The sequence below is a fragment of the Lineus longissimus genome, chromosome 2 (assembly GCF_910592395.1).
Source record: "Lineus longissimus chromosome 2, tnLinLong1.2, whole genome shotgun sequence".
In the NCBI taxonomy this organism is placed as follows: domain Eukaryota; kingdom Metazoa; phylum Nemertea; class Pilidiophora; order Heteronemertea; family Lineidae; genus Lineus; species Lineus longissimus.
Window position 1 is genome coordinate 12815927 of NC_088309.1, and position 25052 is coordinate 12840978.

Genomic DNA, 25052 nt, shown 5'->3' on the forward strand with positions numbered 1-25052 from the left:
TTTTTACCTGTCATCTATGGCAAGCCAAAGCGGAATTTATTCAAGACTTTAGAATTACCATTCAAGAAGTTAAATATAAGTTCAAGAAGGAATGTATATGTTCAAGACTAAAATATGTTCAACCTTGAATCAAATGTTTTCAACCTTGAATAAAATATGTTCAACCTTGAATAAAATATGTTCAACCTTGAATAAAATATGTCCAACCTTGAACAAAATATATTCAACCTTGAACAAAATATATTCAAGACTCACGTGACCATATTCAAGACGCACGTGACCACAAAATTGATGACGTAGTTGCTCATGTTTTGATGCTTTACGGACTTTCCCGAACCCGCGTCCGGACTTTCCCGAACCCATGGTACTTGTGTTGCGTTTCGGAGCTCGAATTGTTCGCACGAGGTTTTGACACATGGTTGTACACGTACCTAGCCGCCTACACCTGACATGTACTGTAATCCTACACATCATGACATGGATGCCGAGTGAATGTCAGAGTCGATACATGTTTCACAGACATATCAGGCAAATTATAGGTTCAAAATGCGCAATGCCTCTCACCTTTCATTCTTAAGGCCGACACCACTGTATCGGATTCTCGTTGTCTTTTGACATGTTTGAGTGTTTAGGCTATACAGGCAATCAATCATGTCGTGAAACAGAACGCATCAGAAGTACCACAGATTCTACGCTCTACGTCATCAATTTTGTGGTCACGTGCGTCTTGAATATGGTCACGTGAGTCTTGAATATATTTTGTTCAAGGTTGAATATATTTTGTTCAAGGTTGGACATATTTTATTCAAGGTTGAACATATTTTATTCAAGGTTGAACATATTTTATTCAAGGTTGAAAACATTTGATTCAAGGTTGAACATATTTTAGTCTTGAACATATATTTCCTTCTTGAACTTATATTTAACTTCTTGAATGGTAATTCTAAAGTCTTGAATAAATTCCGCTTTGGCTTGCCATAGTCATCATCCACTATCATGACCTAAAACGCGTTTTTAGAAGCCTTGTATATTCCTTTTCAAACTTTGAATGCGCTGTTTACTCCAAAACTGCTGTTGTTTACATTTTTTGCGAGCTAATTTTGGCCGGTCAAAAGTGCAAATAGATACAACTTCAACCAGTAACCGGAAAGCTCGCGGCCTCTACTTTCAGAATCTGTGGCTAAAAATAGCATACATATGACGTCATGCGGCCCATTCCTCCAAAACCGAACCAACATTTTCATCAAAATTACATAAATTATGGAAATTATCTTTCGTCAATATTCCGAGTGATCTGATTGGCTCCAATTTCCTCCGAGCACACACGTGAACAGACAATGATTCAACAGCGCACGCTGATTCGCCGCTAATGTAAAGGGACCAGGTCACGCATGTGCAAACACACTTCCGTAAACGTGGTTTGAAGTTTGAGTTTTTGCAAAAATCTGACTTTATCTTGTCGATTTCTATGGATTTCTGTCAGCAAATTTCGAAATCAATGATCAATAATGGGTAAAAGTTTACCCTCTAGGAAGTGGCGTTGCAAACATGCGTATGGTAAACGTAAAACACCATGTAAAAGGGGATTTTCTAAAAACAAAACACAATGCAAAATAGCAGACGACGTATCTAAGGACGCTTTGCCTGACAAAAGAACTGGAACCGCTTGTAATGCATATAATGATGATACTTCTGGTGTAGGAAGGTCCACTCATGTTGATAATGCTGGGTTTGATCCACCTGGTGTACGGGGCAATGAACTTTACTTGAACACTGTGAGTTCTGATGATGAGATTGAGGGTACTGTATCTGATTTCTATGGTGATTTATCGGATGAGAATAATGTTAGTCTACTTAGCAGTGATGATAATACTATCATAACTGGCCCTACTGAACCCCATGATGATGATGATGTTGAGGAGGATGTGAACTTTGAAGAATTACAGACTCAGTCCGCTTGAACGCAAGATTGTTGGGTATTTTGGTACAAGACAGTCCAAAAAATCACACACTGGTGTCGATGGTGATAAAGCTTCCATCAATAATATAACTGCAGATGATATAAACTCGTACAGATTAGTGGATCCAGCCTGCATTACCCGCCTAATCCAAAATAGCAATATGCTGTGTCCACTATGCAAACTGGATCCATCATGTGTAATAATTAGGGAACACAGGCAACTTGGTCTTTCCAGTGAATGGACACATTTTTGACATTACTTTTTTTCGTTACCGGAATACATTTTCAAGGCAGAAAACATTGAACATGCAAGGAAAACTAGCCTACAGTGTGTTCTCTAGAATGTGCCTGATTTGAAAATACTATTGAATAGGATTTCAATCAGTTTTGGCTAGTATTATATGACTTGGAAGAGACAAGACTTGGAAAATATGATGATGAATCTTTGAAGACGATTTACTCAAAATGAGGTAAATAGTGTATTTTGTTTGATGGTGCCGCATAACATTTTTTTATTTCTGAATAGAATCAGATGAAATTTACAGGACATGTTCTTGACAGTATGTAGTGTGCAATAACATATCAACAATCAGATTAATTTGCATACATTTGCATATATAAGGAATAAAAGGCGGCGCCACCTGTCCCAAAAAATTACCCTTCAGATTTGGGGCTGTAAATCTTATAAAAGTATGTTGATTGATTGTGAAATATACTTTATTGCACAAAACACTTGTTTAATCATCATTTGGAACAAATTTTGGGAAGTTTGAGGCATTTTTGAAAAAATGTTATGCGGCACCAATTTTGGGTAAAAATCCAAGATGGCCGCTAGTTGCTTAGCAACCAAGGGGGATGGGCCAGATTTGATGTCATTTTTGGAATCAGTGTTGACCAATGATTGTACTCTGCAAGTTTCATTCAATTCCATCAATAAATTAAAAAAAAGTTTTTCCGACCCATGTACCCCCTTAACCAAAATCGGTTTGAGAGGGTTCACATGTGAGTACCTGTAAAACAATTAACAGTGTACCCGCAGACAATTGTGCCGTAATGTACTGTATTGTGTAATCATATCAAGGAAATGTAAATATTAATAAATAATAAAAATACTGCTTTTGTAAACTATTATCACTGAAATGCGCAATAGGCAAAACATGCAGAGCCACCCTTGCACGAGCTCCAGTTTGCTGTGCAATTAAAGGATCCTAAAAACACACAGCCCAATCTTAAAGGGACAATATAGGCAGCAGCTAGGCAGACAAGATAAACTTACACAAAGTCACCATAGGGGTCTCTCCCATCCCACAGTATGTCGAAATGATTGACACTTGTACGTAGGATGAATGTATCAAGTGCTTTAGCTCACATGACCCAGGGCCTTTATTGTGTATACAGTATGTCACCCGAGGATGGCCAAATTAGCCCCTCTGCATGCTCTTGCTTCTAGTCCCCCAAGCGCTAATTGGCGCATTGGAACATATGCACTGAAAATATATGGCTTCACTCGAGGCTTCCTTGACCCTCGCTGTGCTGCGTGGGGATTGGGTCAAGGTTACCTGGACTAAACTTACGCTGCCTGTGAAAAGGCTATATCAGAATGGCCGAAAATTGAGAATCACTCAGGAATACAGAAACCAACTTCAGGCTGGTGTATAGGTTTGAATAATATCTCATGAACTTGAGGCAAATTATAGATGATAAATACCTTGAAAATGCCCAGATACTTGAAATGCAGGAATGTACCAGAGATACCAAGATGTTTTTGAACTGCCATGTTTTGTGTGAAGAAGCACCTTTCGGAATGAAGAAGTTCAACAATTTTTCAATTGTAAAGAAAAAGATGAAAGAAAATATCACAATAAGGATCCCATTTTTAGTGTCATCGATATTTGGTATCCGTGGCTCAGACGCCGGCATCAGAACTGGTTCATTCATTTTCCCAACCGTGTCAACAAGCGACTTTGTACTGCTGGTAACACCAGACCAGAGCCGAGATATACATGATTTATATTACATGTATATGTAACATGTGTAATAAGAATCGGTCCTGAGCAAAAAGGGTTATGGAAAGATCAGCGTCATATTTTTTACTTGTGCGCGAGACTACAATTGTTTCGTAATCCTTTGACCAATCATATCAGCGCTTTCTTATTACATAAGGAGAAACAATATTTACTATCTCAGCTGTGATTGGCCAAGGTATGTTTTTACCCACAATTCAGCGTAAAAATGTCTGCGCCCAAGAAATTAGAAAAGTTGTGCTTTTACATGTTTTAGATGATTTGGGTCGTTGTTCTCTGCATTTGTGATTGAAGTCATCAAGCATGGGGAAGAGGAAAGATGGCGAGCTGGGAGATCCTCTAAGTATAGGTAACCAGAAGTATTAAGGTAGCAGGAAGGGTTGGGCGTTTGTGGTTTCTGAGTCTGAGGGCGAGGGGGTTGGTGTCTGTTGACTCAATGACTGTGCTTTAAGAGAGACTAGGCATGGCGCCAGTCTCTCTTAAAGGCCATATATCAAGGTTTGAAAACATGCTTGATACTCATGAAATATGTTGAGGGTTAAAAAAACAAGATCCCAGACATTTAAAAATTCTAATAATAAAGTCATTATTTAGTTATTTCAATTTTTTTCAATTTTAAACTATTTGAATTTCCCACCACACATGACGTAGATCAGGTCAGTCAGAACAAAGCAAGATGGCTTCCGCATACAGTTCAGAGAGTGAGAGCAGTGAATTTGAGGATGTTTTGGTCGATACAGAAGGATATTTAAACGTTGAGCCGTACATGTTCGAGCCATTAATATCACTAGATCATAATGAGAGTGATCATTCGGACGAAAGTGATTAGAATTTGTGGTTAATCAATTTGCATGGCAGACCTGCCGATATAGCAAAGAAGACATTGATAGACGGTTGCAGATGCATATCATGTATGATTTTTGAACAGACTAATGTTGCACAATATTGTTTCGCCTCGTCAGTGTTGTATCGCCAGTTATGTCATGACGCTGAACTACTATTGAAAAGTGACGGTATTATGCACAATCATCTTGACGTGACGATATAATGCCGTGCAACGTTAGATAGGCCTAGATGTCAGATGACAATAATCTGTCATTGACAGTGGCTGTCACTGACACTGACCTGTGTCGCTGTCACCTTGCTATGGCTGGAACACAAGAAGACACTATGCGGTATCACAGGCCCCAATAGGGCCTACACATTATGTATAACAACCGACCTCAGCAGCCTCGGGCATTAAATGCAATTGACATGGTTGGAACAGCTATTTTGAACAAGTGGCATTTAATATTCAGTTGGATGCAGATATCCGGCTTCATGTGATAATCCGTATCGATAAAGTGATCACTGCAAAGTTTGGCCGAAGGCCCAGGCTTCCAACACTCCAAACGTTTGCACTTCCGAATCCACAGCTTCCTCCTCTCTCGTTCAACTGGCTTTGGAAATTCATGAAAATGGGTCCCATCCGTCATTCAATTGTTCTTTGTGCTATCCTTGACACAATTCGGAGCCACACAATACACCATAGTGAATGAAACACATTACTTCCAGGTGTGCATAATTAATTAAGGCCCTCCTGCTTTTATGATTGCATGACATGTACAGATAACCTGATCTACATCACAACTTTTGCTGAACCCGCCGCCTGGCTCTAACAAGCCAGTTGCTAGCCTGATTAGGTAATCAAGTTGTCAAACACATAATTGGCTATATCTTCAAAATGGATGGAGCTAATTGCATTTGGTTTTCTGTATTGTATAAAGTGTTAGGTACACTTTTGAAATTGTCTTACAGCAGAAAATGGCAAAAAACCTTGATATATGGCCTTTAAAGCACAGTCAACAGGCATTTGGTCTCAGTATTTGGGTAAGTACAGAATCAAGGCAGCCCAGAGAGCAATGATTGAACGATGCTGTGGACAAGTCCAAGGATACTGCATCAGTCACGACCAACTTCTCATCAGAAAGCGTCACCACCAGCATATTCAATGTTCAGTTCCAACCTGTACCAGTCCAATGCACGCCTGTCATGGTCAGCAGTGGTCAGCTTAGCGCGATATGGAACATTCTTCCGAAACTCAAGTGAGAGAAGTCTGCTCATTAGCATATCTCGCGCACTGCTCCTTCTTGTCAAACATCGTAGTGAAATCGGAATGGAAAACGTCTGGCTTTGCGCCAGACATTGAGACTAATAAGTGAAGAACTTCTACTTGAGCGAGACTGCTGTGATGAAATTATCATTGCAGAGGCTTCGGTGACGTACACATATATTTTTTACAATCAAAAATGCCCTCAAAAGACGACATGGAATGATTATTTTATTGATATTTCCTACTACATACCTTCCAATTATCACTTTATACAAATAGATCGGCGTTAGGTCGCATGCTTTTCTTTCCTGGTGACACTATAAAGCAAAATAGTTGCAACCCCGTAAATGCGCTATAAGTCCAATAATAAGTGACGGTGACCCGTTATAAATTTTTCGCCAGCTTTGCTTTTTTGCCGCCGCCGCTATGCGGCGCTTTGGGCCCTTGCGTCTAGGGGCCTATATGAGTAAAGAAAAGCCAAGGCCCAGAGGAATTTGTCAGACAGAGGCAAAATGTGATGAATACTCCAATCCAAGGCAAGGGTTTGTTTACAGACAGAGGTATGCAATGCTGTACAAAAAAGCACACTGATGTACACAAAACTGTATGGGTAAGTGGTATCATGGCAGTTGCCGGTTGGCCGAATAGAAGCAAGCAGTATAGAAAAATAGGTGGGAGAGAGAATGTGAGAAGACGGCTAGCTAAGCTAGGCCCAGTAGGGGAGGTGCTTGAGGATGGATGAGCATGCGTGGATGGCGAGGATGTCTGGCTGATAAGACGGTTGTTATATGGTGGTGAGGGGGGAGGGGGTATTTAGTTATGATGATTGATGGTAAGTCTTGCATGGGTTTAGTGGTGCGAGTGTGGTGGTCGGAAACAGTGTGTACATGCGTGTGGGTGTGGGTATGTGTGCGTGCGTGTGTGTGGGGGGGGGGGGGGTTACAGGGAGAGGGAGAAGGGCCTTTCAGTAATAGGGGATGGGAGGGCCCATAGGTGCTTCAGAAATCAAGGCTTGTAATTTGTATGGCCTGGGTAGTGTGACTTGAGTGAGGTATATGGGAAAGAGGGTATTATGGGCGGTCTGGGTGGACTGGCTATTGTTCCTGGGTGATGGAAACATCACTTGGTTAAGCCCCTTTCAGAGACAGCCTCTGGTTGCCTCTCGGAGATTATGTTACGGACATGTTAAGGGCATGCCGCGGCCAATGTGGAATCAGTTCACAGAGGTTTATCAAAAAATCTTATAAAACGAATATCTTTGCGGAAGCGTCGATTTCAGTTTTCATGGTAGGATTGCGTCTTTGAAATGGGAAATTAACCAGTGAGACCAATGCATTTTCAAGGTAGTCCCTTCTGAGTGGGACCAGACCGTCAACACCTTCCCAGATGCAACGACATTGACAAAATTGTTGTCAAAAGAGGCAGCCCAGGCCGGTCGATTTGGTGCACATGCGTACTTAGGAAAACTTTATCAACTATCACTGAACACGCAGTACTATCCGACTATGCCTGATGTTTAAACCATTCAGCATCATCTTATTATTAATTATTTGCAATTGTTAGTGTTAATTGTTAATTTATATTTTTAGTGTTATGTTCTATTTTCAGACTCCACAAGCTCTTCACACAAAAAACATAAAAAGCACAAAAAGAAACACAAGAAAAGGAAAGATCAGGGTGGCGAAGATGACTTTGTATCTGTTGTGGATGAATCCCCAAGACCATCCATCAAACTTACTATCAAGATTGGAGGAGAGATGTTGGGAGAAAAAAGGTGAATTGCTTGATGTTTGCATGCTTGTCAAAAAATTAGACTGTAGACAGGCTCTGCAAATGATGAATTGCAAGTTATGCAAGATTAACATGACTAAGGCATATATGGCTCCCAAAAAATTCTTTTAATGGTAAATTAAAATGTCGCATAAGATCACTTGGCAAAGTTTCATCATCTGTTCAGGAGTTTTTAATTTACATATGACAAGAACTGCAAGAATTACAAAACTGGTCATGGAAACTTTATTTATTTTATCCAAATCAAGGATATATGAAGCAAATAGGCCAATTCGTGCGGATCCGGTCATTCCAGGTAATGGTGTATAAATTTTGCATCTTAAATTCTTAAAAACTTGTTTGAAACTTTGTGATGTCATCATGCTTTCATTTATGGCTTCAGTGTGACGAAGACTGAGATTATTCCAGCACCAGCAACCGCCACAGATACCCATGCCAGTGATGATGAGTCGATTGACTGGGAAGGTAAGATAATACGAGCGGAGACTTCTTATTTGAGGCTCCCTAATGAAAAAACTGGTACCTCGAATGCAATATTATCACTACTGTAACCCAGGAAAATTTTGCGGACGTTTTAATTTTGCGGTCTTTGCGGTCTGACCTGATCTGTAAAATTAACAAGCGCAAAATGTAACTTCATCCATTTATCATGCATTACAGATTCTGTAGTTCCGGAAAGTTAAAACGTGCAAAGTCGTTATTTTGCGGGGAAAACAGCTTTTCCACAAAAAAAAGCTGCCGCCAAATATTTCTGGGTTACAGTATGTAAAGCGTACTGCGCTATGCACCAGAGAGAAGTGTCTGTTGATCATATCAGAGTCTTTCAATAAAGAGTCGGGCAACTACATAGCTGCCAACCACTACTATACGGATTGTCCGTAGTTTGTACGGATTTGACCCCCTATATACAATCCTACGGTTGTGCTAGCCAAAACTACGACGAATAAAAAAAGTGCGTTCCGTCTTGTTTTTTCTCTTGGTCCATGTTTTATATCTACTCGCTACTCAGTACTGAACTCCACATCCCCCAGTGGAGAATCATGGAACTAAGGGCCAGTTGTACTTCCGCCGTTGTTGATACTGTATGTTTTGCATTGTTAGTTGCGTACTTGTGGTACGGAGTGGGTGGAAGTCAGCTTTTGGATCGGCAAAGAAAATGATGGCACCGCTAATCTTACTGATTGGGGCCTCAAAACTACCGACAATTTGTGAAAAAAATTGGTGATTCTACTGATGACCCTTTCTAAAGGTTGGCAGCTATGCAACTAGCGAACATATGATTTCAATATCAAATATCACTGCCCATTTCGAAAGACGCGCGTTGTGACAGAGCTCTCTCAGGTCATATCTAAATAGTATGCTAATGTGACATATCGTCAGAATTTTTTTAGTGTTTACACCTCGCTACCAGAAAATCACAACTTCAAGGCAGTATCTTCATGAAACTCTGAGATATCACTGAAAACACTGGACTGCGAAGGCAAAAATTAGCTGGGAGTCGACACATTTTCTATTTGAAATAGGTAGTAGTAGGTGGGTGCTTTATAGTGCTACCACCATTTTTCGTTCACCGTAGGGGAGTCTATACAACACCGCTGTGTCCGTCGTCTTCATTGTCTGTATTCCGTTTCAGAAACAGTGGCACGTTTCTTAACTGCTATAGCTCTGAACTTGAAACTTTGTACACAGGACCCTCAGGTCAGGTGACCTCTGACAATGAATTTAGGTCCGATCTGATTCTTGATTTGGCCACCAGGGGGCCGGAAATGGAAACCTAAAAAGTGTGATACCTCTCTTAGGTTATAAGTGACGCGTTTTTCGATAAAAATGTTGTTGTAGGTTCTCCAAGCAAGGATGCATCACTTATCGTACAGGTTTTTGATTTGACCTGATTTTCAAGGGAAAATGGCCTAAATTGGCTGTTTGAATGTAAATATGGCCCGTTTCTTTAAACCGCTCAAGCTATGAACTTGAAATGTGGTACACATGACCCCCTACGTCATATAACCTCTAAGACCGAAATTCGGTCTGACCAGATTCTCGACTTGGCCACCAGGGGGCCAAAACTAAAAATGGTAAAAAAGGTAATTTTCAAGGTCACAGAGGCCAAATTGGTAAATTGGCTGTTGAATGTAATGTAACTCTGACAAGTTTCTTAACTGCTAAAGCTATGAACTTGAAATTTGGTACACAAGAATCCCTACGTCATGTAACCTCGGACAACGAATATCAGTCTGATCTGATTCTCGACTTGGCCACCAGGAAGCAAAAACTAAAAAAGGTAAAAAGTACAAACCTCACTTATTAGTGACTTGTTTTCGATGATATTTTTATGGTACAATTGGTGGTACTCCAAGCAAGCATACATCACATGTCATACCGACTTTGGTTTGACCTAAAAACTATACATGTAGCATGTTTCTTAACCAGGATGAATTCCTAACCACCAAATATATATACGGTGAACACAATGGCCCCTGGCCGTTTCATATAAAATGTGCGTATAAAAAATTCCAGCGAAGCTACCAGGCTGTCAGGCCTCTAGTTGGCGATACACCGGCTGCATTAAAATGTGCTTTTGTTCACTCTAAATAACAAAAGAGGTAATTATTTGACTGACTGTCTGTTGGAGATGCTTGTGACACACTTGTCCATATTGATTATGATTAAAAAGATTGTACGCTTGAAGTACTAGTTTGGTATCTACTGAGAGATAAAACATTCCCAAATGGAAACACCATTGCAAATCACGTTAGTTTGGTGATGTGAGAAATGAGACACCTTCAACGATGTTTTGAGGGCAATATCTTTGAGTTATGATGTAATTTGGTTTGACTGGGGATCGGCGACCCCTCCTGGGTGTAACAAAAAGTAGCCCCCAATCAAAATGGAATGCCAAGCCAATGAATGTATTAATGCTTCTTAGGGTAAATCACCTTCTAATCACGATGAAACTGGTTTGGATTGTGTTACGTGTCCCTGACATTATCCCGGGGTTATCCTGAACCCCCCTCGGGTGAGGGACAATTTTTTACATGTAATATCAGCAATATCCACACCAAACTTGTTCTATTTGCAGGGTAATTCAATAAAAAGGTAATCCAAAAGTAAAGGGTTTATTATAAGTCCAGCATATTCATTTTTAGCTCACCTCTGGGGAGCTTATACAACACCGTGGCGTCCGTCTTCGTTGTCCGCAGTAGCTGTTTGTGGAGCACGTTTCATCACCGCTAGGGCTAGATGGCTAAAACTTGGTGTGAAGGTAGCTTTATGCAGTGTGCCCGGAAATATTTTTCTTTTTCGCGATATGACGTACTTTCTGGCCTCCAGGTGGCTATCTTGGAAATTAAACAAAGACGGATTGCAACCAAATTTCATGTGATTGTATATCTATGTGCTCTCTACAACATCCCTGATTTTCAGTCAAATCCCATGACAAATATGGCCGCCAGGCCGCCATCTTGAAAATCCAACGAAGTCTTATTACTCCTAAACTGTTCAACGGATGTGAACCAATTTCCATGTCACATGTACACTCTTCAATAACCCTGAAATTCAGTCAACTTATAACCAAAATGATATACTTAGATGGTACCAGTAATTTTCTTTTGTGCCATTGAGCCGAGAAGAATAATATTATTCAATGGAATCAAAACTGGTGAAACTCTCCAGAAACTGTTTTCCCCATAACCACTGCAAATGACATGCATTACATTACCCGAGGTGAGCACATGGTCCCTGGACCATTTCATTTGGGTATAATTATAGTTATACCATAAAGAAAAAGCTATGACTAATCGACTGACACCTTAGTTTTAATCCTCCGATCATGCAACACTGAGCACCATTGTTTTGAAAACTATGATGAATCAAAAAGCTGGGCTTTCAAATGATATCATCTCCGAAATTGTGCAGTCTAAAACCGACAAGAACCATCGCTTCTTAAATGGCTGGTAACCACTGTTTTTGACATCCTGACATAACCAGTGATTTTCAATCTCCTCTCGATATTTCGAACCCTGTATTCAAAGCAGATTTCGTACGAGCAATGTATGCACAATGCCCTTCCCGTACCTAAATCATTATCAAAGCGATCTTGGAATAACCGTTATCATGTCAAACGTGACTTTCTGAGTGGAAGCCAATTTTCAATATGTTCATCCTTATTTATAAAATAGAGTAACTGATCTGCGCCAGACTTTTGAACAGAATTACGTTGGTACATCGCATCAAAATCCAAGATGGCTGCCACCTTAGGTGTTGCAATCTCGTGAGTGCACTTGGACAAACACCCTTTAGCGACAAGGGACCTGGGCGTAACTCCTCTTGATTATACCATACCAAGATGAATGACACTGAGGCCTTTGTGAGATTAACCCCTTACATCCAAAGTGTGAGCCAAGGTATTTGTGATATCTCTTTTTCAAAACAATGGTGCTCCGTGATGCATTATCAGTGGATTATAATCAATGTGTCAGTGCCACAGTGGATCAGTCATATCCCCTACTTCATGGTTCAAAGACAATATCTACCAAAAAAACCCCTTTTTATGCCTCCGCTTTAGCGAAAGCGGAGGCATTATGTTTTCGGGTTTTCCGTACGTCCGTCCGTACATCCGTCCCGACCAAACTTTTGGTCAGATTGATTAGATTTTTGGATGGTACATTTGTACATACTGGGGGAACGTTGCTTTCGAAACTCGGCGTCATCGGATGACCAGTATGGCCGCCATGGCAGCAATCTTGATTTTGGTGTCCGTTAATTTAACGGAGAACAATTGAGCAGATTGATTACATTTTTGGATGGTACATTTGTACATACTGGGGGAACGTTGCTTTCGAAACTCGGCGTCATCGGATGACCGGTATGGCCGTCATGGCAGCCATCTTGATTTTGGTGTCCGTCAATTAAACGGAGAACGATTGAGCAGATTGATTACATTTTTGGATGGTACATTTGTACATACTGGGGGAACGTTGCTTTCGGAACTCGGCGTCATCGGATGACCAGTATGGCTGCCATTGCCGCCATCTTGATTTTGGTGTCCGTCAATTAAACGGAGAACGATTGAGCAGATTGATTACATTTTTGGCTGGTACATTTGTACATACTGGGGGAACGTTGCTTTCGAAACTCGGCGTCATCGGATGACCAGTTTGGCCGCCATGGCAGCCATCTTGATTTTGGTGTCCGTCAATTTAACGGAGAACGATTGAGCAGATTGATTACATTTTTGGATGGTACATTTGTACATACTGGGGGAACGTTGCTTTCGAAACTCAGCGTCATCGATGACTAGTATGGCAGCCATCTTGATTTTGGTGTCCGTTAATTTAACGGAGAACGATTGAGCAGATTGATTACATTTTTGGATGGTACATTTGTACATACTGGGGGAACGTTGCTTTTGAAACTCGGCGTCATCGATGACCAGTATGGCCGCCATGGCAGCCATCTTGATTTTGGTGTCCGTTAATTTAACGGAGAACGATTGAGCAGATTGATTACATTTTTGGATGGTACATTTGTACATACTGGGGGAACGTTGCTTCCGAAACTTGGCGTCAACAGATGACCAGTATGGCCGCCATGGCAGCCATCTTGATTTTGGTGTCCGTCAATTAAACGGAGAACGATTGAGCAGATTGATTACATTTTTGGATGGTACATTTGTACATACTGGGGGAACGTTGCTTTCGAAACTCGGCGTCATCAGATGATCAGTTTGGCCGCCATGGCAGCCATCTTGATTTTGGTGTCCGTCAATTTAACGGAGAACGATTGAGCAGATTGATTACATTTTTAGATGGTACATTTGTACATACTGGGGGAAAGTTGCTTTCGAAACTCGGCGTCATCGGATGACCAGTATGGCCGCCATGGCAGCCATCTTGATTTTGGTGTCCGTTAATTTAACGGAGAACGATTGAGCAGGTTGATTACATTTTTGGATGGTACATTTGTACATACTGGGGGAACGTTGCTTTCGAAACTCGGCGTCATCGATGACCAGTATGGCCGCCATGGCAGCCATCTTGATTTTGGTGTCCGTTAATTTAACGGAGAACAATTGAGCAGGTTGATTACATTTTTGGATGGTACATTTGTACATACTGGGGGAACGTTGCTTCCGAAACTCGGCGTCATTGGATGACCAGTATGGCCGCCATGGCAGCCATCTTGATTTTGGTGTCCGTCAATTAAACGGAGAACGATTGAGCAGATTGATTACATTTTTGGATGGTGCATTTGTACATACTGGGGGAACGTTGCTTTCGAAACTCGGCGTCATCGGATGACCAGTATGGCCGCAATGGTTTTAGTTACATCATAGTGAGAACATTTTATCCATTAAAAAACGTGTGTGCTGGCAAAAAGGTTTCATCATGGTCATGGCCTAATTCTTTTGTTAAGCCATTTATCACTTATACGTCTATTCTAACTGAACCCTAAAACAATATTACAACAACTGCAGTAATATCGTTCACCATCAGATTCACCATCATGCTTTTATGTCAAGAACAGTTACATTGCCATACTATTTCCCACGTTTGATAGACACCATGGCTCAGCTGCAATGTTTAGCGGAGGCATCAACAGTGATTGCGAGCAATCACTAACTCTCTAGTTTCGTCTGGATTACCTTTTTATTGATTAAACCTGTAAAGTTAATTCATAAAAGAACATTCGAAAGGTGGCGTTCAGATCGATCGTATGCTACCAAATACATGCATGCTTCCTACAGCAAATTTTGGCGCAAATCGCTTGTGAACACGCTTGTGAAAGACTGACGAAGACACTACCTTCAAATTAATGTTTTTTTTCTGCATAAATACAGGTTTCTTTGGCCAATTTTGACATTGTGTTTGTTTAGGGCCACAAGATATAGAAATATAAAAGAAAGAAAGAAAAAAATGATTAAATTTTACTTTTTCTTTTTTCCCCAGAAATCGCAAAAAAGTGCGTTTTGGACACATTTTGGTGGATTTTACCCAAAAACGAACCAGAGTATACACACCAAACTAGAATCACCTGAAAGAACTGAAAATATCCAAGAAACCTTTTCTTTACACCAACATGATAGGAACAGTTGTTTCTTCATGACAAGCCTTCAAAAACTAGGTATTGAAAACTGCAAATTTCCCCAAACAAAATTGAATCCCTAAGGGTAAAATTGACTCCCTAAGAGTTAATCTGCCAAGAACGATTATTTGCAAAGGATAGTTTTAGCAGATGAAGTAAAATGAAATCTGCCAAGCCAGTGTTACAAGTATGAAGTGGGATTATATATGTTAGGCTCCAAGTCTTTCATCCTTACTCTCATGCATTTGCATCACCACTATCCACAAACCCATGACCGATTCCATCGACGTTCTTGTTTTCTTGCCACGCTCTCAGCGCGAGGTCCAATAACTGTGCTGATTAAAAAACTTAAAGAGGGCAAAGGTCAACGCCAATCGCAATGGTGCCCAGCCTCGTCACCTGTATCGGTCCAACTAATGCAATTGTTAGTGTATTTTTAGAACCTCGTTTAATGGGCACATGGTTGTAAGCAGAAATTAGTAAAGATGGCTGCCAGTGAAGAAAATTTGGGAATTTAGAAAGAGACTTTTCATCTGCCTGTTTCCCCTGCGCCATGGCAAAACATGAATTATCACCATTTTAAGTCGTATTTTACTAATTATTGCAAAAATTATTGGAAATGTCAAAACGTTCAGAACCGGATATGACTGCAGAGACCGTTCCATAAGAGATGTTCTGATTGGTCCAAATTTGAAGCTACTAATACGCAACCGCGGGGCTGAGTTGACATCTTCCTCATTGACTAGCGCGGAAGACTTCTTTCTGGTACAACGTTTATTCAACAGGCAGAATGGCAGCACTTCTGACCTTGGTGAAGGTTCTGACTCAGGCAGTCGGCACTAAACGGGACCGAAGTCGTGGATAGGCTAGGCAACCTTGAGTGAGCCAGAACTGAGTGATTTGTAGTGAAAACTCACTGATATATATACAGAAATTGGGCCCAGCCTAAGGTTCCCTGAGTCGAGCCTGCACCAAAGCCATACATGATGTTGTAAATCATACATAAACTACATATTCCATATTCTAGTAATATGTGTAATGTTACCCTTTGGTATCACTCCTCCCCCCTACGACAAATTTCAACTCCGTTGAAAATAAACAATTATATTATAGAATTATCACTATCAAGTACCGATCATTTAATCAAATTAACCAACAAGTGGTACTTCCAAAACCCTTTTCAAATACACATATATAATAATTGGCTCGAGATCAACCGAGGTTTAATCAATAGGCTTCTAATAAAGATGCTGAAATTGGTTCTTATAATTCAGTCAATGCCAGGAAATGGGCGTGATCACGCCCGCGCCCACAAACGCCGGTAAACTACTCTGCACGAGCGCTATCCATAACGCCCGCCAGACACTTGAGGGGCGCGTGCCGCTCATCATAAAAAACACTGGCACGATAACGCTCGCCGATTCCCAGCACGATCGTGATTCATTTCCCGGTATCCAGATTTCAATTTCCCGGAAATCTAGAGTCTCACTCAACGTGGTAATTATGCCGTTTAGCGCTGAGTACACGCCCGGCTGTACACTTTGCTATAGTTGGCGGTTGCTGCAGTGCGCGGTACTAAGCACATGTTTTGACACACGCCTGGCAACGGCAGCATTTCATTTTGATTTCGTTCATTGTCCTGTTGTCATTGCCTGATAATCATTCAAGATGAAGCTGAAGACAATGTTAGGATGATCGATTGACCACGAAACCATTGGACAACTGGAGGGAGTGAAAAAAATAGTGCCCGTGGAAAAGGTTGCGGGAGTGACTGATGGTTACCGTGGATTTTTCTCATGGTAGGCACTGATAATTGTTACGCTTGCTAAATTTTGTCAGATCAACTGGGTCTGACCCGAAAAATTTTGTCAAATCCTGACATCGAAAGAATCAGTCCTGAGACTCATTTTTGTTGAAATAAGCAGCGGTATCAGAACAAGAACCTAAATTGCCTCGCTATAAGTTGAGAAAAATACTGTTCTTTCCAAAACTCAGTTCAAATCATTATCTCTACCAATATACTGGTATCAAACACACTCCTTCCCTCCTGTAAAAGTGACAACACCTAAGGTGTTGGCATAGAGGAGTGTCATATAGTAATACTTATTCAAACGTGAAAGAGAATTTCAAGTTCTGCTACTGGAAATGTTCATAATGTCAAAGGGAAAAGTTCATATCCTGATGAAGAAGACTGTTCAAGTAGAATCAGTTTCATTTTTTCTGCAAAAGTCTATGATAATGTTCAATATGTAAAGAAATTGAACTGCAAGGAACGAAGACATGTCCTGGATGACATGACATATACTGGATGTGTGTTTTGGACAATATAACGTAGATACTGGTTTCATGTCTTGGGAGACATAACGTAGATATAATAACTGTACAATTGGATGACGATCAGCAGCAATTTCCTCTTGTACGTTTACAAGCGTTCGTTGAAGGCTCCATTCCCTGGTGATACAGCGTATCCAAGGCGGAGTAACGTAACGAGATGGAGATCGAATGTTGACGTAATGTTCCTGCTAACTTGGTGGGAGAGGCAAAATATAAATAATGTTCATTTACACCGGAGTACCAGCTTATGACCAAGTATGGTTGATATAAAGGTTGATGAGAGCTTATGAATGAGTATTTCAACCAAAGTTTCAGCACTGCAACAGCCACTGCACTTGTTATCGAATCCTTAAGTAGCGAAAAGAGTAGAATGTTCTTGGCACAATCACGTTCTAGTGTCCATTGAGCTTGCTTGATCCTTGTCCTTGCAGATGACACACACTGATTATTAACTAGATGAGAAACCCAATACAAAACAAACCATTGCCTTAGATTATAATTTTGATTTTCCCCGAGCCAGTGTGCAAAAAACTGACACAATAAAACTCACGCAAAAAACATTCCGAAACTTGACTATGTTACCTGAGTTTCATTAATAATACTAATAATACTTATATCTATACCAAATCAATTACCTAATTACAACTTGACAAGAGTTACATTTGAACTCCTTCTTTTAATACACTCTATACCGTCCTATATCCTAATCCAAGATTTGCCTCTGACTTGACACAGTTACATTAACTCTAATATTGATAATATTTAGACCTATACTTATTCCTACAATCTTAGATCCTCATAATCATAATTCTACAACTGGAGTACACTATGCAAATCAATAAAATTCATAATATCTGCTTCCCTGTTCTTCCACGACTGGGAAGGGAATCAGGAGATCCTCATGCCCTAAATACAACAAAGCCGTATATGGAGTATTCAACAACACTCCCAAGCGCTTCATCTTCAATAATGGTGCCCGAACAGAGGTTGGCAAGTCTATCAGAAGAATCCTTATGTCTGGCCAGTCAATGCCGACTGTTGGCCACGGAAAACGTCGCAACTGATACATTCTCAATATCTGAGGTGAAGCAGTCAATTGGAAATTGCTCGGACAACCGAGTAATGTCTTCAATTGAATATCCATACTGTCAACCCCATTGGATAACCGCAAAACTATATTTGTGGTTGCTGTCGTAAAAGGAGTACGAACCAGCTGAACCAACAACTGTAAGTCCTTCCACAAGTAGTGTGATGTGATAAAACAAGCCATCAGCAGAACGCATATCAGCAAGATGAAATCAGTAGACTAGGTAGAATTGATTATTCCTTGAGTTGGGAACACTGGGCCTTGAAAAGATCCTGGCAGTGGAACATGAATTGACCCATTTTTGACAATGACAAATCCTCTTGCCACAGGTAAGCTACCTGCTGCAGGAAGAAGAGAAACCATACAACAGTGAGTCCTAATAAATACATAACCGCTTAGAAGTATAGCTAAAACACTCAATAAGCCTGTCAGAGAAAATACATTACTTGGCGCAAAATCAAAGGTTGACTCGTCCACTGGAGTCAATTCTGAACTGACAGCAGCCATTTTGGAGGCATATAATTTATGCTTTGCTTGGGCCCGAGTTACTAACTTTTTAAAATCTATGGAAAAATCCTTTTCCTGAGTACTGACCGATTCCCATTTGTCCTTAATCAGAGTTAGGTTAGGTAGCATCAATTGAGGTGGTTTTTGATACATTTTCTTTCCCGGAATATACACATGATTATTGGGATGCAGTGTATGATAAACAGCTCGATTTAAAGGATGCAGAAATGTTGGTGTGACCGTTTTAGAAATACAACCTGTCAGTAACAGTTTGGGCGCAACCTTGAAACTATCACTAGACTATGAACAACGACATGGAATTTCAAGAAGGCAATAATTGCAATGAGGAATGGTTTGAGAGGGCCGATCCATACAAGACAATTTCCACATACCTTGTTTACCAGATGCCAAATACGAATCATCGACATCAGCGAGAGCGATGGCTCCCTCAAACAACCCATTTTCTTGATAATGAATAGCACAATGCTTAATTATCTCATTTGGTACATCGAAGTATAAGGCGCTAGCACAAGTAAATGTAGTACTGGCCTTCATAGACTAAGTACCCATACAAATTTTTAACTCCTTCCCTTGACAAGCCGAGAGGAAATCGTGATTGAACTCTATGAAATAATTCTCATCCTGAGTAACTCCTATATACTCAGTTTTTGGATCGATTAGGGTTGTATGGTCACTAGAACCATTGAGTTGAACAGGTGTAGTGATAATGTTGAATATTTCAAAATATGTCAACAAACATTGACCGCAAAAGAATTTTAATTGAGATATACAGGAATTTGTCAGACTGGGAGTACAGAATGTCTCGTACCTGATAATGGTATGAGGGATCCAAATAAGCTAGTCGGAACTGAGGGTATTGTACTGGAAGCATCTCCCGTACTTCCTTCAATACAGCCCTTACCTGTTCCGGCGCAACCAAAGAGATTGGGAGATACCCACTGAGAAGAGTCTGAGAAGCCGCTATATAAGTATAAGCATGTGACTCCTGTTCCATAGCAATAAGATTACTTAAAGGCAAAGCACAATCTGAGGGTACAACTTCGAATATATCGCTCCATGATCGTCATATGAAATCATTCAAAAACACAATTAGCAATATAAACCACGAGATAAATTTTTTTGGAGCTTTTTGTTACTTGTACCGGGCTCCATTTGTAAACATCGTCTGCTACAAAAACGACCACTAGCGCCGTCTTCCGTTGATGACGTATTACCGTGTATCAATTATCATCAGCAATAACAATGGCGGACAATATCAGCAGTTCTTCGATTTCGAGTGATAGTGACGACGATTTAGCAAGTTCTGGACATGCTGGAGCGAGTGAATCAATATCATCGGTTGATTTAACGGGAGATGAACTCGAGGATCGCGTTATGGTGGCAGGAGAGGTTCAGGGGTACCAATTCGAGCCGAGTTTCAACTCCGAAGGCAGTGGCAATGGGTCTGGCTCGGAAACTTCGGCTTCTGAATCAGATTCTCATTCTGACGATCCGGACGGGGTGAAGGCCAAATGGCATGAATGGGCATCAAGAATGAACATAACGGATTGGTACGTGTGTCAAACATTGTCTGAAAATGTCAGTTAGCCTAATGTTAACCTTCGAACTTTGGTCCGTGCTATGTATTTCCGAGAAAAGCCAAAACGATGCAGATAATCTATCCTGCCTATTAGGCCATAGGAATGATTAATCCTGTTTACCGTCCGAGTGATTTAAAAAGATGATGAGGCTTTTTTTCATTTTTCATTATTCATTATCGGTTTACAGTCTGATTTACTGGTCAAAACACGCGATTCAGCAAGTTCCAGTAAATGGAAATCAGGTCGGTCATCAACATGAGGCATTGAAAAAATGTCATTATTATGATGAAGAGCCTACCCTGCCAAGTTTTTATTGTGTTTTTCAAGCATTTAAGGTAAAGATGAACCACTGGAAAGATTATTTAAATAAAAAAATGATGGCAACAATAAAATAAATAGATTTTTAAAAAAATAATAAAAATATTTCATGTTCGCTCAGAATCCATGCGGGAGGTGGACGGTAAACAGGATTAATAATTCCCATGGCCTAATTGTATTGTACAGTGGAACAGTCCATCCATGCATGTGTACATGCCAAGTCCAAGATGCAGGCTTGGCTTGACTTACACTGTGAAGTGAATGCACCTGTAAAATAGCTGTAGTGCTTCCAAATAAAACTTGACTTCCATACATTTACAAGTATTTTTCTTCTAATTACTAGGTGCGACTGTGGAAAGTTGTGTGTGAATTCACCTTTCCCTGAAGAAAATGCGTGCTGCTCTGAAAAGGTCCCCATTTTGAACAAGATGGAAGAATTCAATGCCGACCACGGTGGCGACATCGTATGCATTACTAAGCATCCAGGGTTCAGCTCCAACTACCTGGATGTATGGGTTCTACAAGCGGCCTACAGGTTGTACCAGAAGAAACACCGAGTGGGCATAGACGGGGAGATCAATATGAATATGTAAGTTCAACATAGAAATAATTATACTTTTGTAATTAGGTTTAGCCAACCAGAGTCATATATCATTACAAGTCAATAGTCAGCCCTAAATACAAAACAATAATCTAGAGTAAAGTTGGTTTAGTTATGTTATGCAAATCAATATATTTATTTACAAGAAGAAGAAGATGGTTCAACCATTCAAATTGATGTTATAGTTAAGCATTTAAATTTTTCCGGAATTTGCACATACCGGTACATCACCAGAAGCTAAAATGAATGCCATTATCTTTCAGGAAATACAGATACATCGCATATCGTCAGCTAGTTGCCTGGTGCTGGGGGTTCCTAGGGAAAGAAAATCGAGTGCCGCTGCCAGCCTGTGCTTTGGATGTGATTCGAAAGACATTTCCAGCTGAAGGAGAACTTGTAGGTTTTAAATACCCCACTCTCAAGAAAAAGTAAGACACAAGTTAGTGAAAGACTGAAAGTTCATTTGTTGTTAAAACGACGGAACGTTGTCTGGTACTTTTCAACAGCAGTGGCTTTGTCTGGATGATCGTAGCTTGCGCACAGTGCTTCGTACGTGTTCTTCTTCTCAGGTTGGATATTGTTGATGCATCTTCGTTGGACTTCAGGAAGTAATCTCTGGATGTAATCTGTGAATAGAACATTCTGAGTAAGATTTGTACTGGTGTTAACTGTGATAGATTATTATTATAGACCCCACATACAACAAATGTGGGGTCTATATTGAGATTACTAGGAGAAGGTACTAGGCTTCTGCATTCTTCCCAGGTTAGGTAGTCCAGCAAAACTGCTATTTCAACTGAAAAACTGTCACCCCTGTCCCATCAAACTAAACTCGATCTAGTGCACCTGGCAAAGATTTTTTCGAAATTCGGATAATTTTGATGACTTTGAAGCGTTTTTATGCGCCGATTTTCGGATTTGTTTTCAAATCTCCGGCACGATTCTGTCACTCACACGTATATTACATGTATTAGCATAAGCTCCGCCCCGTAATGGTGACGTCATATCCTCATGCATCATGGGTGAGGCTAAAGATACTCGGCCCCCTTTGTTGACATCGGCTATTTTAAGAAAAGCATATGGTAACTCCTTACCCACAATACATTGCGGACAAACATTACCACGTGTTTTTTTGCATCATGGCTGCGGTATCTGAGCTCTTTGCCGAAGTGGCGAGCTGTCGAGTATTTTGAGCAAAGAACGACGGTTGAATGTAGGAATAAAATAAAGGAATAGCTTATCGATGATCCATCCTGCCCATCTGAAAAGGTTAGGGTGCTGTTTAAATGTTATTGAGCGTGTGATTTTGAGAAAGCGCGAGCGTGTTTGTCCGGAAATAGATCATCCGCGAAACGGAATAGACTTCACTCCTCCATACGTGTACTGTGTGGGCCCGTGGGGGATATCGAATTTGCTGCCAAGCAACTTCAAATTTCTAATATATTTCTTTATATCTTCCTGTTCTCTCCCTTCTTCCCAATACTGGCGGTAGAAGATTCCAGCAATACCCCCAAGTACAAGTGGGAGCTATCAAATTTGCTGACAAGCAAATTTCAAATTTCTAGTTAATTTTAATATTTGAAAGCATTTAAATAAATTTATTAATAAAATGGTCATAATTTTGTAATTACTAATTTCTTTTGGCCTTACCGTGTGTGCTAGCTTTCTTGATGGGACGAACAGAGTAAGCCCCCTTCTTGACTTTTGGAAATATGATTGACCATCTTTCATCACCTGTGCTTGTTACTGCCTGGTCTTTGTTTCCATTCTCATTGTTGTGTAGTCCTGCTAGGTACAACCTGAAAGTAATTGTTAGAGAAGTAAGTACAGGATGCACCATTAAAAAAAGCGACATGTTGTGTATGTCTTCATATTACAGTATTCATTGGTGTATTATGTAATGAAATATTTCATCACCTAAATGTTAGAGAATGGATGTTTTACCTGCTTTTCATTCCTTCATGATCGAAATGCAGCTGCTTTGGGGCGAAGTGGTTTATGACACTATGGAAAGCCTCAAGTCCGGACGTCTGCTTCCCACATGAGAGCTTTCCAATATCATTCACGAATCGGGTTGCCGTTATCACCTTGGTCACTTTGGTGGACACTTTGGTTCCTGGAATTTAAAGGGGAAATGGTCAATCATGTCCACATTACTATGATGCAATTCTGCCATGGAGATAACTTAGGCAGCTAATAAATTTAGATGTACAGTTTGGTATAAAATCATTTTTGCATCCATCTGTATACTAACATTAGAACATCGACAATTTCTCAGAGTTGCTGACAGAACCAACTTGGGGTGTCTCTATCTCTTGGGGCAAAGGGAGATTAGAAAGTGACACAAGGTCTTACCTGCTTCAAACCACTTCTTGTTTCTCATTGCATTTTTCCTTATTCTTTTTGTGAGCACATTTGGGGAATAATTCTCCATGGCCTGTATGGACATTGTGCATGTGGTCATCCAGAGACAACCACTTTGCCTTGAGTAGTGCGCTGTCCCCTTCCGGTGTTTTTGATGCAATGAAATACACATGATTCATCATGGACTTGCACCAGTCTGCTGCTAGTTGGCAGTCCTTTTCCTTTGAAATCTTGAGGATTTTCTTCTTCAGATCTGGAAATATAAAAAAAGGAAAACACACCTTATGATAAAAAATATTTTTGCATCAATGAATGGGTTATTGGATTAGTAGGCCTGGTGGCCATAGAAAACATGCCATGATGAAAAGCATGCAGTCATGCAGGGGTTCGTTGGGGGTATGCCTGTATGCCTATAATCGACTCACTCTTGGCAAGGTGCCACACATCAAAGAAGTGTTTCGTTTCAGGAAGGTTCTCGCGCAGCCATTTCGCAATCATAACGTGGCGATCTGTAATGATGCTGTACATAACAATCCCTTCCTCTTGCAGAACTTTGGTGCATCGAATTAGACCCTCTTTTTCCATGTGAACTGATGATTTCACCTCAGTAGACTAGAATGAGATATACATGTAATGAGGTGTATTAATGATACATGTAGATGATAGCCAGCATTTGCCAGGTGCTCAAATACAAAACAATTGAATATTCATGTATTGCAATACTGACCTGAACAAGTTCGATGTCCAGGATTTTCTTCATCTCCAGATCCATGAGTGTATAGCAGCCATACTTTGCTGAATGCCCAGGTGTATCAGAACGCCCATCACCTCCAACCACCAAGGGATAATCTGCTTCCTTCACAGCATCCAAGATTTCTCTCTGCTCTTGTCTCCATGCATCCTGAACAGCTGGCCAGAGGAACCGTGAGTGATGTACAAAAAAAGTGTTCCTATGGATGGACTGGCAACCAAGGATTCTCATCACCTGCAGGATTTTGGATGGAATTGCCCCAGAAAATAAAATGGCGCTTGATAGGAGAACATTCCCTGCTGGGATCCTATTGTACATTGGTTGACTGTTCCAAGTTCTGTAATGATAGAAATATGTTTTTGTTTAATAAGACATGTAATAACTCTAAGTCCAATTAGTTTGGGTAGGCCTACATAACAAACTTCAAAGTTCGTTTGCTTCCAAAAAACGTATTTGACTGAGGTTTGAAATCTGTGAGGTCCCGGCAGCAAAAACAAAATCCGCTCGCGTCCTAGCAACCAGTGAACACCAACATCTGA

General features: G+C 40.5%; 3 protein-coding genes across 6 annotated transcripts in view; 2 read left to right on the forward strand and 1 right to left on the reverse strand.

Moving 5' to 3' along the window:
* LOC135482646 (TLC domain-containing protein 2-like) overlaps positions 1-3967 on the reverse strand; it is a 93707-nt gene extending 89740 nt beyond the window's left edge. For both annotated transcript variants that reach the window (XM_064762890.1, XM_064762891.1), the window contains exon 1: positions 3669-3967. In XM_064762890.1, the coding sequence (XP_064618960.1) occupies positions 3669-3898 (230 nt within the window). In that variant the 5' untranslated portion in view covers positions 3899-3967. The remainder of the gene's footprint in view (positions 1-3668) is intronic.
* Positions 3968-4195: 228 nt separating this feature from the next.
* Positions 4196-25052, forward strand: part of LOC135482647 (INO80 complex subunit B-like) — a 56481-nt gene continuing 35624 nt past the window's right edge. For all 3 annotated transcript variants that reach the window (XM_064762893.1, XM_064762894.1, XM_064762895.1), the window contains exons 1-3: positions 4196-4333; positions 7685-7850; positions 8250-8332. In XM_064762893.1, the coding sequence (XP_064618963.1) occupies positions 4288-4333; positions 7685-7850; positions 8250-8332 (295 nt within the window). In that variant the 5' untranslated portion in view covers positions 4196-4287. The remainder of the gene's footprint in view (positions 4334-7684; positions 7851-8249; positions 8333-25052) is intronic.
* Positions 19609-23154, forward strand: LOC135482648 (uncharacterized). Its single transcript, XM_064762896.1, has 3 exons — positions 19609-20449; positions 21141-21386; positions 21662-23154. Exons 1-3 carry the CDS (start codon positions 20142-20144, stop codon positions 21828-21830), a joined length of 723 nt encoding a protein of 240 aa, XP_064618966.1. The 5' UTR covers positions 19609-20141; the 3' UTR covers positions 21831-23154.

Coding starts and splice junctions, on each gene's coding strand:
- LOC135482648 (XM_064762896.1), top strand. CDS start 20,142: ATGGCGGACAATATCAGCAGTTCTTCGATTTCGAGTGATAGTGACGAC. Junction 20,450..21,140: donor AGAATGAACATAACGGATTG/GTACGTGTGTCA, acceptor TCTAATTACTAG/GTGCGACTGTGGAAAGTTGT. Junction 21,387..21,661: donor GGGGAGATCAATATGAATAT/GTAAGTTCAACA, acceptor ATTATCTTTCAG/GAAATACAGATACATCGCAT.